General features: G+C 42.1%; 1 protein-coding gene across 2 annotated transcripts in view; it reads left to right on the plus strand.

The window, feature by feature from the left end:
• CIT (citron rho-interacting serine/threonine kinase) overlaps positions 1–14,674 on the plus strand; it is a 176,061-nt gene that overhangs the window by 100,292 nt on the left and 61,095 nt on the right. For both annotated transcript variants that reach the window (XM_010841399.1, XM_010841398.1), the window contains exons 14-19: positions 2,321–2,491; positions 2,766–2,816; positions 3,583–3,636; positions 6,278–6,418; positions 8,282–8,407; positions 11,733–11,828. In XM_010841399.1, coding sequence (XP_010839701.1) covers positions 2,321–2,491; positions 2,766–2,816; positions 3,583–3,636; positions 6,278–6,418; positions 8,282–8,407; positions 11,733–11,828 — 639 coding nt within the window. The remainder of the gene's footprint in view (positions 1–2,320; positions 2,492–2,765; positions 2,817–3,582; positions 3,637–6,277; positions 6,419–8,281; positions 8,408–11,732; positions 11,829–14,674) is intronic.

The raw sequence follows: 14,674 nt of genomic DNA on the forward strand, positions 1-14,674 counted from the left end.
AGTGAAAAAGTTGGCTTAAAGCTCAACATTCAGAAAACGAAGATCATGGCATCCGGTCCCACCACTTCATGGGAAATAGATGGGAAAACAGTGGAAACAGTGTCAGACTTTATTTTTCTGGGCTCCAAAATCACTATAGATGGTGACTGCAGCCATGAAATTAAAAGACGCTTACTTCTTGGAAGGAAAGTTATGACCAACCTAGATAGCATATTCAAAAGCAGAGACATTACTTTGCCAACAAAGGTCCATCTAGTCAAGGCTATGGTTTTTCCTGTGCTCATGTATGGATGTGAGAGTTGGACTGTGAAGAAGGCTGAGCACCAAAGAATTGATGCTTTTGAACTGTGGTGTTGGAGAAGACTCTTGAGAGTCCCTTGGACTGCAAGGAGATCCAACCAGTCCATTCTGAAGGAGATCAGCCCTGGGATTTCTTTGGAAGGAATGATGCTAAAGCTGAAACTCCAATACTTTGGCCACCTCATGCGAAGAGTTGACTCACTGGAAAAGACTCTGATGCTGGGAGGGATTGGGGGCAGAAGGAGAAGGGGACGACAGAGGATGAGATGGCTGGATGGCATCACTGACTCGATGGACGTGAGTCTGAGTGAACTCCGGGAGTTGGTGATGGACAGGGAGGCCTGGCGTGCTGTGATTCATGGGGTCGCAAAGAGTCGGATACGACTGAGCGACTGATCTGATCTAATCTGATGCAAGTTATAATAAGTCATCATACAGCCCTGGCTGAGGGGACTAGAAAAACCCCAAGTAGAGGGTGTGCCATCTCACATCATTGACTCTTGTTTTATTCTGTGAGTTCAGATAATTGTTTAGTAGTTTATAAAGACCTTTGGTTATGTAACCCAGCACCACCCACTTAGTGAGCCTCGTCCAGAAAACCTGGTGCCCCATGACTTGTAGAATTGACCCTCAGTAACAATGCAGCTGGTCCTCTGTATCCACGGTTTCTGTGTGCATGGATCAACCAACCTCAGGTTGAATTTGGTCCTGGAACCAACCCCCTGTGTATACCGAGGGATGACTATATGCTTTAGTGCTCTGTTTTGTGCCCCTCCCCCCTTTTTTTCTGCTTTCCTCTGTACCATTAACACAGAGAGATGTGTTTCCATGAAAACTACCCATTTTCATAAGGATGTCATCTTCGCTTTAGTGTGCACATGGGGATTGCCTATTACAGTGGGATGAAGCTGTACTGTTACTGGCGGAAGAAAAGCATTTTATTGGTTAAAAACATATCCTTGCTCAGTGGATCTCTCTTCAGTCATTTCTTGGGAGAACAGATCTTAGAGATGATCACTAGATGTTGTGAAGGTCAGAGACGGTCTTAGTTCGATTCTTTATTCTTTTCATTTTATATCCTCCACCCCCACCACCTTGGATTGGATAAACTTTGCTCATTCATAAACCTTATGTGTATAGTCTTTGGTTTTGCTAACAGAGAATATTTTCGTGCTCTGCCCTGAAGTTTTCAAAACCACTGTTTATTTCTCATGGTAAATCAGTTTTGGAAAACCTCAGTCAGATGTTCTGATTTTAGAAATTCACTTTGAGAAACGTTGGGCTGTTGGGATTACTTTAAAGGCTTTTGCTCGAGGGAGCAAGATAATTCTTTCCTTGGAGTCTTTCTTTCAAGTTACTTTGACCAGAACCAGTGTTTCCTGACTCTTCCAAATTTCAGGGTGACTTGCATCTCAAGAGCACCGTTAAGTTCTTCATGCAGTTTGGGGCCCAGAAAAATTAATGGTGAGAAACTGACATGATGAGTTTTACCTTCCAAGAGTCTCTCCATTGAGATTTTCAATTACCCCCTTGTGTCATCTGAAAGGTTAATTTTAAAACTAGGTACCATATTTAATTATGTTAGGCACATGTGACTTCTACAGGACAAATCTATATAAATGATTACCCTTGGGGGAAAGCTTTGCGTAAGCAGATTATCGTGGTTGTTTAAAGTACATCCCTTGCTGCTCTCTGGTGTTACAAAGGCCTTAAGGTTCTGCACTTCTTGTACGGTATTATTTGCTCAAAGGATCTAACTGTATATAAGCACATGTGTTCCAAATGGTGTTACTAGTGCTACATGATCTACACGAAAACAGTTTAAAGATTTAATACTCTTCTCTCTCTACTTACCCTCCGCACACCTCACCCTCATCCGCATCTTTCACCTTTTCTCTGGGTCCATTCTCCGCTGATGTCTCTTCACAGTGTCTCCTCTCTGTGGTTTTTCCACCTTCACTTCCCATCTTTCCTTTCAGGAGTTCTAAAGGCCACCTTTCTTCTGTTGCCTCCTCTTTAGGAGTACCAGGCTCAAGTGGAAGAAATGAGGTTGATGATGAATCAGTTGGAAGAGGACCTGGTTTCGGCGAGAAGGCGGAGTGACCTCTATGAATCGGAGCTCAGAGAGTCTCGGCTGGCTGCTGAAGAGTTTAAGCGGAAAGCAACAGAATGTCAGCATAAACTGATGAAGGTAGCTAGCTCCCTTCTGGGAGGGAGTTTTGGAGGTAGATTCCTGGATGATCTTAGCAATAATAAAGGGAATCCTAGCTTAATAAGTGTACATTCGAGAAGCCATGGGGTGCCCTACAGAGTTCCTGGTGTTGATTAGAGAAGGTAACTTAATTTTTTATTATCGTCCTAATTGTTTTGGCCACAGAGACCAAGAAAGTATAGCCTGTAGTGTTGTCTTATAAGATTTTTAGGTTCTTGAGAGTTCCCAATATGTTGTATCTTTTAAATTACAGGCTAAAGATCAAGGGAAGCCTGAAGTGGGAGAATATGCCAAACTGGAGAAGGTATTTTCCATTATTGGTATTGGGATTTGGGCAGATGGTCTCTTAAATGGGCTTTACAGGTGGCGCTAGTGATAAAGAGCCCGCCTGCCAATGCAGGAGATACAAGAGACAAAGGTTGGATCCCTAGGTTGGGAAGATCCCCTGAGGAGGGCGTGGCAGCCCACTCCATCGTTTCTGCCTGGAGAGTCCCATGGACAGAGGAGCCTGGTGGACCACAGTCCCTAGGGTTGCAAAGAGTCGGACAAAACTGAAGCGACTTAGCATGCACACATGCAGTCTCTTAAATGTTGCTCTCCGTGGCCTGTCATTGGTTAAGAATATATTTGCAGTGAACAGAAAACTCTCTTCTGGGTTTATTTTGATGATCAGTCTCTGGATGACCAAGTTTAGCTTCAGCTATGGTTCTAAAAGGGGGAGAAGACACCTCTTTTTTTTTTTTTGTCATGCCCTCTCACAGTAACATACAAACCCAGATACTCAGTAAAACAGATGGAAAACTTTACTGTTTTAAAGTACAGGCGATTTCGGTTCCCTTTTTTGCCGTCTGTATGTGTGTCGCTGGTTCTAGAGAAACGGTCCACATGGAGGTTTACACTGAGACATTCAAAGGCTTCTCTGATAGGCTGCTGTTCTTCTTCTCCATCAGTAGGTATTATAAAACAATAAGACCCCCACAGAAACCTCAAGAAAATAGGCCTGTAGTAAATCTAGCAAGACCTTAATACCAATGTGCCTTTTGTTTTATTTCCTGGGATTTTAATTACAGATCAATGCTGAGCAGCAGCTCAAAATTCAGGAGCTCCAAGAGAAGCTAGAAAAGGTAAGCCCAAGGGGATATTTGGGGGAACTTACCTCCCATTTCGGAGAAGGCAATGGCACCCCACTCCAGTACTGTTGCCCGGAAAATCCCATGGATGGAGGAGCCTGGTAGGCTGCAGTCCATAGGGTCGCTAAGAGTCAGACACAACTGAGTGACTTCACTTTCAGTTTCTACTTTCATGCATTGGAGAAGGAAATGGCAACCCACTCCAGTGTTCTTGCCTGGAGAATCCCATGGACGGAGAAGCCTGGTAGACTGCGGTCCATGAGGTCACACAGAGTCGGACACAACTGAAGCGACTTGGCAGCACCTCCCATTTCCAAGTACTTTTTCTTGCCCTATCCTAGAGGGTGAAAGATCAAAGAAAGAGAATTAGTCACCCAGCACTGAGGGAGATTAAGCGGGGTAGTGAGCTATTACCTGAAAATATCAGAGTTCTGAATATACTTTCTCTTTTGGGGACCTGTCAAGCAGTATTGTTTAAACAAACAAACCAGAAACCAAGCTCTATGAGACTGTCAATTCAAAGTTCAAATTGTACTACAACAAATCCCAAGAGGCTGGCTCCTCTCCCTTCAGGGGACCGGGTTCACATCTTGTTCATGACCCAGGCAGCTTTCCATCAGAGACCGTTGGCAGCCTTCCTGTCCATTGGGAGCCTGGAGGAGCCAGGAGTCCTCGAGTGGTTGGGGAGGAGGGTGGGTGTGGTTTATGGTTTCTGACACAGTGAGTGCTAATGGCCCTTCCTTTGGGTGAACTGGGGAAATGCTAAAGAAAGGGCTGGAATGAATATGGCCTTCGGAAGGTTTGTGAATGTGTTTAAAAGAGCCCTTTAATTTTCCTCCTCCTCCTTTTTAAAGCTGTGTTTTTGAAAACATATAACATTGACTTTACCACCTTAATCATTTTGAGTGTCCGGTTCCTTAGCGTGTTAGATATTATCTCCATTGTATAGCAAATCTCGAGAACTTTTTTCTCGCAAAACTTACACTATCTGTTAGATGCTAACCACCCCTTTAGTGAATGCCCACCCTTGGTAACCCTTCCTTCCTTTCTTCCCTCCCTTCCTGTCAGTGTATTTTATTGAAATACAGTTGATTTACAATGTTGTGTGCCTACGCTGCACAGTGGAGTGATTCAGTTACACACATATGCACATTCTTTGTCATATTCTTTTCCTTTATGGCTTATTACAAAACACTGAATATAGTTCCCTCTGCTATTCAGGAGGACCTTGTTTATCCATCCTATATATATATATATGATATATATCACTATATATCATAATTTGCCTCTGGTAATCTACTTTGCTTGTATGCTTTTGACGGCGTTAGGCACTTCCTGTGGGTGGAATCATACAGTATTTGTCTTTTTGTGACTAGCTGTTTTCGCTCAGCACAGTGTCCTGGAGGCTCATCTATGTTGCAGCATGTGGCAGGATCTCCTTTTCAGAGGCTTCATGGTATTCCATAGCTGGGATGATCCACTTTTTCTGTATCCATTCATCTGACTCCTTCCTGTCTATTCTTGAGCTCACTTCGGAAAGCCTCTCTCAGCTAGAAGTTTGTGTGAGGACTCATGTCTTCTAGGACTCTGCCCGTCCCCTAGAAGAGGGGAGCAACCTATACATGTCAGCCACAGATGTAATTCTAAGTTTTCTAGTGGCCACATTATAAAAAGGTGAAAACTCTTTGAATGATACAGTTGTCATAATGCAATATATACAAAATGTCATCACAGCATGTATTGATATTAAAACATTTATACTGCTTCGGTTTTTAAATGAATTGAACTTTAGTAAACTTTAAAATTGATTTCCTAGTCACACTAGCCACATTTCCAGTGCTCACTGGGCACATGTGGGGAGCAACTCGCACACTGGCCAGTGTGCAGGTCTCCAAGCTAGAGTTTCCTTGCCATTTTCACTTTTTCAAATGATAATTTAAAGTGAATGCATGTGAGGTTGGTGGTTTACAGTCTGATCTTTATCATGATGCTCAAGGAGCTGCAGTATAGTTAAGACACAAATAAAAATTAACTTCAAAAGGTTAATTAAAAAAAAAAAAATGACTTCCCTAACATGAATTTTGAGCCACTACAAACTCTATGGTGGTTGTGCCCTCTGATAGGTATTTCTTATTATTAAAGGTTTAAATTACAGCTTTTATGTTGTATTGTTATAAAAGTTAATAGTAGAGATTCCCCATAAAGAAGTTGGCAAGTGAGATGATTAAATAAGGAGAAAATTAATGCTCTGAGGTAAATACATTAATACTTAGGCAGATAAATCCAAGACTTTTTGTTTGCATTTATTCCAAAATATTGAATCTAAGAGGCTAAAGTTTGTCCAGTATTCCATTATCTTCTGTACCCCAGGAAATAAAAAAAAACTCTGTCAGTTTTAATTGTAGGATGCATTATTCCAAATTTAGTGATGTTAAAAAATATAAGTGCACCTTAGAATAGATGAAATACAGAATAAAATGAAAAGTTTGTTTGTGTTTTGAAGAATGGATAAAAATATCCATTCAGTGTGACCCGATTTGTTTTTTTTCTGTTTAGGAGATGATCCTCATCTTTTTCTGTGTCTAAACTGGGCCATCTCACCCGTCCCCCCCCGCCCCGCTTCTTCTCCTTTCAGGCTGTGAAAGCTAGCACAGAGGCCACCGAGCTGCTGCAGAACATCCGTCAGGCGAAGGAGCGGGCCGAGCGTGAGCTGGAGAAGCTGCACAACCGTGAGGACTCCTCCGAGGGCATCAAGAAGAAGCTGGTGGAGGCCGAGGTGAGCAGGGGGCCTCCAGCCCCTGGGTCCTGCAGTGCCTGGCCTCTGGCCGTGTGGGGACGAAATGGAGGCACCGCCTGCTCTCTGCTTGCCTTTGTTCAAACCACTTTTCCTTTCAGCCCATTCCTCTGAACCCGAGAGGCTTGGGAATGTTTTCCCCAAAGGGGAGAAGCATTTGTCACAGAAGCTACGAGTAGAAAGATGTTTTGATAAAAACCTTTCCTCCCTGTTTGCTTTCCTCTGACCCACTCACTTGTGTGGGTGGACTCACGTTTATCTAGGTGAACTGTGACGCCGTCCCTGAGGTCTCCTCTTCCTTCCCTCTGTACCCTTGCTTTTCCTTGACTTTTCCTCCCAGCAGTGATAATAACATAGTAAATTTCGAGGCTTCAGCTGTGACCTGTGTGTGTCAGTAACTCCCAGATCTGTATTTTGGGGCCTCTTCTCTCCCTTCAATTCTTTGTTGTTGTTGTTGAAACCAATTATATAATTATGCAGAAAACACATGAGTGTCTTCTCATTGTTAAAAAAAAAAAAAAAATCACAGAACTGAAGAATCTAGAATCAGAAGGGACGTTTCCCCTTACTCCCCTCCAGCTTCCCCCTTGCCTGGGTGATGGTTCCGTGGAACAGCTGTGCCATAGTTGACTTAACCATCCCCCTTTCCTGGGCTTTCTGCTTCTCCCTATCACTGTGCTGGTGGTGACCTACTTGTCCACAACTCTCTGGGGCCACCCTCACCCACAGTCCAGGCAGTATTTCCCACTGCTCTCCTGACATGTTGCCTGGGTGTCTGAACAGTGCCTCTAATCTAAAATGAACTCACTTCCCCAACCAGCTGGGTCATCTTCTCAATCTCCTCATGCCGGTCGGGCCATCATCATCCATTCACCCCAGGCTTGGAGCCTTGGCACCGTCTGCTTCTCCCTGGGCCCTGCCACTTCACACATCTTCAGCCCTGCCAGTGCACCCACACTGTCCCCCTCCAGTGTCCCCCGCTGGCCATTTCTGCAGGCCTCCTCACAGTGCAGGTGCTCTTCCTCCCAGCTGAGCAAATGCACTCATTTCTCGGTTTTCTGCTTCCAGTCTCACTTTCCTCCCAGTTAACTCAGAAATGTCAGACTTGTGGACCTCCGGCTCCAGACTCATCACTACCCCTTGTACCATCCCAGAACCATTAGTGCTTCCCTATGTCTTAGATCCATGAGACTATCAGCCGTTTGACCCACACATGCTCCCCTTGCCATGTTCTCCTGCTTCCCCCAAACTCACCTTATGCAGCAGCCCCTCTATGCTCTACCTGGGGCCTAAGCTGGCCACCTCTGTGCTGTTGCTGCTGCGCCCGTCTTTATTTGAAAGGCCTCCCCTCTCCTCCTGGCCCTCTCCCCTCCAGCCCGCCGCATCGGCCCCCTCCACAGCTCACATCTCCTTAACTCCTCCCCTCACCTGCTCAGTTCAAAGCTCTCTTTCCTGCCTGCAACCTCCTGCAGCGCTCCATACCTGTGTGCTTCATGGCTCTGCCCCTTTTCACCCATTTTATGTTTACTTGCCTTTCTCTTAGCTCTTCCAAGGGCAGGCATTCTGTCGACTTCTTCTGGGTATATTCCGAGATGCCTAGTGTGCTACTTTGCAGATAGTAGGTGCTTGGTAAATATTTGAATGAATGAATGCACTCTTGTAACCTACACAAGCGAGTACTACTCGGATTCCAGAACCGTGTCTTCCTCGCCGTGGCTCTGGGTGCCTGCGACTTCTCTTACCTGCCGCGAGCGTCCGCTTCCCGAGGGCCCCGTCCCTCGGCACAGGCGTTGCGCCCGCAGCCGTCACCCCATTAAAACTCTCTGATTGATTCACGATCTGCAGGAACGCCGCCACTCTCTGGAGAACAAGGTAAAGAGGCTAGAGACCATGGAGCGTAGAGAAAACAGACTGAAGGATGACATCCAGACAAAGTCCCAACAGATCCAGCAGATGGCTGATAAAATTCTGGTGAGCAGGAGCCAAGGTTGGCAAGTTCAACGATAACAGGTTGCAGAGGGAAGGGGGTCCAAAGAAGAAGCAGCCACCGGCACAGGGGAGGTTGTCGCCGAGCAGGCGAATTAAGAGGAAGTGGTCTTAGCGGATGACACGTCAGAGACTAGCATGAGTAACCTTACAGGTTGGACTTTTCAGCACTGGTAACAGATCCGTCAGTATGTTTTTTTTTTTTGCTCTGTTTGCTACTGCCTGACCTTTAGAAATACGAACGTGCACACGCTGTCATCTCCAATGCATTTTTACAGGAGGATTTACGTACTCCTATCAGCAGAGTTTTGTATGGCTGTTAACACTGCAAATGCTCATTTAAAAAAAAGAGGGGTAGAGACTCAGGGCTTTAAGACTAACACTCAGATCCTCACTTTTGCAGAGGAAAGAAGTTAGTCACGCAGAATTGTTTTTCTCCGAGTAGTATTTGTCATAGATCCATGCTCACCCACTCACTTTCTCTGCTACAGTTGGTTATTATTCTTATTATTATTTTCACTTTCCTTAGATGTAGCAGATCTTTTTTTTTAGGTTTGTAATCACAGTTATTCTGTTTTTGGCTCTGATCAAATTAACTTGATCAAGGAAGGCTTGGGTGGTACTTGCCAACGTGTTGGAAGTTTTGCTCCTGCCAGGGTGGAAGGCAGGTGAACCTTTAAAGGACTCTCCTTGAATTTCAGTCCCCAAATCAAGAATTTGAAGCCACTTTGGGGAGTGTGTTCATAGCCCCTTCCTTCCCTGCCCCTGGGAGAGACTCTGGAGTAATCGACCATTCCTCTCCACCATAAAAAGGCAAGGTGGTAAGCAGGGTGCTTCCCGCCTCCCTCTCTCTGTCTTTCTGTCTCTGCATCACTTCTGGGAAATGAGTCACCAGCAACTATATGAACTCCAGAATGACCGAATTATAGGCCTATACTAAATACCAGACAAAACCCAATAAAAACCTGATGCTTCAAATCTTTACATCTCTGTCTATATTCATGAGCATATGGGTATTCTTGAACAAATAGATGAAAAGAGAAATCAGTTAAATTGTTTTGCTTTGACACACAGTCTTCATAGATCCGTCTATACACAAAGGCAGATGTGACTGTTAGTCTACTCTCTCTGTTCTCTCGTTCCGTCATCCAAGTTTCTCTTGGCAATTGTCAAGTGTGTGAATTTTACCGTGAGTCAAGTGAATTCCCACCGAGATTCCACCACTGCCGCCTCTTGCTTGGTGCGAACGACGTGGTTAAGTCTCTTGTGGTTGCAAAGTGTTTCTCTGTTTAATGGTGATGTGTTCATTCATTCATTCAACAAATATTTAATGAGCTTCTACTATGTGCCAGGCACTATTCTAGGAGCTGGAAACAGCAGTGAACCGCAGTGTTTGCATAACAGGACGGAAGAGTCTGATCCAACACACGTAGAAAAGATAACGTTTTAAAAAATGACAACAACAACAAAAAATGCCAAAATGCGAAGAAGTCAGATTTTAGAATGTCCGCTTTTCCAAAGGTTCATTTGCAATTAAAACGTCGGAGTGTAGAGTTCTGCATTCCTGGATTATATGTTGCAAACTCCCGTTCACTCATGGATCAGAAATTTGGTCTCAACATTGTGAATCTCAGATGTCTGAGTTTTCAACCTGTTTTCAGTTTGATTTTCATTCCTGTGCCATCTTAGGAGGACTGAAACTAAGACAATTATCAAGTGATTTCTAACGTAAAGGAAAAGTAGCAGATTTCTTTTGCCAAGTGTGTCTTATGACCTATCCTAGTACCTTTGTGGTTGTGACTTCATTTATCAGAAAGTACCTTTGTTCAAGAACCTGGTGCTTAGGCTGTTAATAAAGTATCTGGAACAGGAGCAAAGAGGGGTCCTTAATACTGTTACGTAATGATGATGCTCAGAAAGTCATCTCAAATGTCATTTGCATTAAAGTATTTGCTATTCTGTTAAGAACTTTCAAAACAGATAATTGGGGTTCTCATTATAGCAGAGTCTTTTGCTTTAATAAAAAGACCTCATTTCTGGGGATCCTTTAATATACCTAAAGCCCTTAAAGTATGTTTTTATTACTTAACATCCTATTTACATTCAGTTTTTCAAAATGACATCTGTTAGATTGCAGTAGATCTTGTGCACCTGGTTTTAACATTGAATACTTTACTGGCCCCCAAGTCAAAGTCAGTGCTTGCAGACTCAGAATTTCAAAAGCTTAATCAGTACCATTTCATGTGTGTGTGAATCTGAAAGTATTTTTTCCTTCATTTTATGGTCATATCCTGTATAATTTCCTCATTCTTCAAATTCTCATAATTATTCCTATTTCAAAGAAAATCTTCAATATAGTGTGAAGAGATGAAAACTTGGAGTAATGACTTTTGATATTAGTAATTAACTAATGGGTCCAGATTCATAAGAATTAATGTAGATGCAGATAGTTTCACTTAGAGAATATTTCAGTAAATTGAATGCTGCCTTTTATATGACCAGTTTATAATATGTTGCAAATGAATTGGTATAATTTCCAAATGAATTTTGTTTAAAAGCAGAAATCTTAATAAGAGAATGAAGAGGACTTTACATTTGAGCTGTTTATATTACTCCAAATTCTCTTCCTATCTTCCACATATGTGTACACATATTTATGTCATTTTTAGTCAATTTTATGTTCTGCCTTCTTCCCATTAGTGTTACATCATCTACACATGATCTCATATGAACATCTCTAGATAGTCACATTCTCCATATTACCAGTCAGTTAACATAATCATTCAAAACTCAAAGTGTTTGAATTGTTATATTAGTTTTCCTTCTTAGCTAGGGTTCCTGTCCAATCATTTTATTAATGAGGAAAATATAAACTTTTTTTATCATTAAAATAAACAAAGTAAATTGCCATTACTTTTCTTGTTTAAGGCTGTCATTGGAGCAACAGTTGCCTGAGGTTCAAGATAGTGGTCAGGGGCTTTGCACTGTATGGAATTTTGAAATTGTGTTGCCTCGTTACTCTCATTTCTCTAAGCAGAGATGAAGAGCTGCCTTTGACCTGTCACACTGATAGATTTCTGATCCCAGCCCACCAGCTGTGTGTGTATGAGTGTGAGTACTTGGACTTGGAAATCCCAGGGCCAAGGCTCAGTGGCGGTTTCCTTCTCCAGAATCGTAGAGGCTAGTTGTGAGGAAACACATGCCTGTTGTCTCTGGTGCCTGTGCCAAAGCCGTGCTTCCTCTGAATGTCTGACATGCGTCGGCTCTGCCCTTCCTTCACACACCTGACCGTCTCCTCCTTTTTGTCTAGGAGCTGGAGGAGAAGCACAGAGAAGCCCAGGTCTCAGCGCAGCATCTGGAGGTGCACCTGAAACAGAAAGAGCAGCACTATGAAGAAAAAATTAAAGTAAAGACACTTTCTGGTTTTCTCTGCCCTTCCTCCTACAGCACCGCGTAGCTCCTCTCTCCTCCCAGGTGCTTTGGGTCACTTCTTGCTAGAACAAAGGACTGTCTGGGGTAAATGCTGTCCTCAGGCCATGATGGGGGGTTTTATCCATGGAGGGGGTTGGATATCAGAAGTTCAAAAATAGTTTATTTCAAAAAATTTGGTCATCGTGTATTTTTAAATATTTAAAGATATCTTTAATATATTAAAATATTTAAAATGTCTTTAATTTTAAAAGTATAAAAATAATAAATCTTTAAAATATTTTTTGACCCACTGTCACTCAGTCCATGATAATTTAGATTTAGACAGATTCATCATTTCTTGGCTTTTAATTTCCTTCTTGCATCTTAGACCTAGATCTTTGTCTTTTATATAAAGTGTATCCTTGAGGACTTTCTTTAGTGGAGATAATGCTGGTGCCAGCCTCTATGTTTTGTGTGTCTGAAAATGTCTCTGTTTCTTCCTAGTTCTTGAAAGATGTTTTGACAGGGCATAGATTTCTAGGTTGGCAGTTATTTCTTATGATACTTTTTGAAAATATCATTCCGTTGATGTGTTTGGCTTTTATTATTGCAGTTGACAGTCAACTGTCAGTCTAACTGTTGCTTTCTTTGAAAGCAATCGTTCTTTTTTCTTTTAAAACTCTGTTTTGTCTTTAATTTTCTGAAGTTTTACTGTGCTAAAACTTTACATGTAGACAGATGTGGAGTTATTTATTTATCCTTCTTGAGATATACTGGACTTCGCTGCTGCTGCTGCTAAGTCGCTTCAGTCGTGTCTGACTCCGTGCGACCCCATAGACGGCAGTCCACCAGGCTCCCCCGTCCCTGGGATTCTCCAGGCAAGAACACTGGAGTGGGTTGCCATTTCCTTCTCCAGCGCATGAAAGTGAAAAATGAAAGTGAAGTCGCTCAGTCGTGTCCGACTCTTGGCGACCCCATGGACTGCAGCCCACCAGGCTCCTCCGTCCATGAGATTTTCCAGGCAAGAGTGCTGGAGTGGGGTGCCATTGCCTTCTCCAATACTGGACTTCGGAATATATTAAAAAAAATTCTGGAAAATTATTGGTCATTATGTCTCAAATATTGCCTCTTCCTCTTCTCTCTTTCCTTCCCTTATGAGAATTTGATTAGGCATGTGTTAGGTTACCGCTTGTTTTTTGGTGCTGCATTCTGGTTAAGCTCTAATTGATTTTCCAGTGTACTAATCCTTCCCTGTCTAATCTGCCGCTAAACTCATCCATTGAGTTTTAAATTTCAGTTAGTGTATTTATTGGTTTCTTGTCAGTCTGTTTGGTTCTTTTCCAAGTTTACTAGATTATTTAAGATAAGAACTTTTTATTCCCTGCATTCATTTGAAGCTTATCTTCTGCTTCTTTAAACTCATTAGCATAGTTATTTTTCCATCTATAGCTGATGATTCCAGAATCCGAAGTATCTGAAGGTCTGTTTCTGCTGTTGTTTCTCCTGGTTCTTTTTTATGGTGTCTGTCTTTTTGTGTGCCTGGTCAGCTGCTCATTTTCCTTGGCAAATTAATAATGGGGATTCTTTGAGACCTTGAATGAAAATGTGTGCCCACTTTGCAGGCATCCCTGGGCTTTGACTTCTCTATTTCCTTACCCTTTGAAGCAATTAAAAATGAAGCTCAAGTTTTTTTCAGCAAATGCCTCAAGTTCAAAACAGCTTTCTGCGCTTCTTACCTCTCTGGGTTTCTGCTTTCACTTAGATTTTAGTCTGTAATTTCTTACTCTTTTGCCAATTTTTAGGTACTTTTGGAAAATGTTTTTCATATTCTATCTAGCATTTTAAATCATTTTTTGTAGAAGAGCTGGCTTAAGTAATCCAGTCCACTATATCAAATAGTGAATTAAATTATTTCACTTATTGACATTATTATTTCATTTCAGTTTTTAGTAGTAAGTTTGGTGACCAGAAGTGACCACTAGCCTATTTCCTTTTAAAATCACACCATATTTTCATTGTGATTTTGGACCAAGCCTTTAATTATGTCTTATGTTCTTGAGAATCAGACATTGATTGGTCATTACATCTCAAATACTGTTATTTTCCCTTCAAAGTCAGACATTGAAGGAGTCTTTTAATTTTTGTGATGATTGTATTACTGGTTTGTTTGGTATCCTCAAAGAGTTAGCTGTTCCTATTTTGGGGAACAACAAGTATACATACTCAATTAGCAGCACTATTCTGGCATCCTCTCTTTCACCCCTGGGGTTCCTTTTGGTTATTTTTCATTGAAAGAAATACAAGGAAAGAACCTAGAATGGACTTTAGTTTTAGTGTGAATGCCTGCCTTCATACATTTTCAACTTTATCTGCCAATTTTTGGTTTTAGTTCTTACTGGCTTCTAGACTTTTATCTTTGAAATAAACTACCTTTCAGAAAATTATGAGAATGTTTACAGTTGTCCACTGGCACCTTTGCATGATGAAAATAACCTTTGCAAAATTCATTCTGTAATTTGGGTGAGTATATTGACTTTCCTGTCAGAAAGCCATGTTTTATCTTAAATTGATATAAATGGCTACAGTGGAATCTCTGATTTCAAAGAAATTCCTTGCTTCCCTCTCAGGCATTGTCTTGTTCATCCTTCTGCCAGTCTAACCCCAGCAAAGCCAGGATGTGTGCCATTTTGATAAAGGCTTGTCCCTTCTGGCTCATACTTCTTTGCGTTGGTATTCATTGTTGCCAAAATGGAGGTCTTATTTATTTTTTTAATATTTATGTTCATTATTTATTTGACTGCACAGGGTTTTAGTTGTAGCACGTGGGATCTTTTAAGTTGA

The sequence above is a fragment of the Bison bison genome, unplaced genomic scaffold (assembly GCF_000754665.1).
Source record: "Bison bison bison isolate TAMUID 2011002044 unplaced genomic scaffold, Bison_UMD1.0 scf7180017864160, whole genome shotgun sequence".
Taxonomy (NCBI): Eukaryota; Metazoa; Chordata; class Mammalia; order Artiodactyla; family Bovidae; genus Bison; species Bison bison.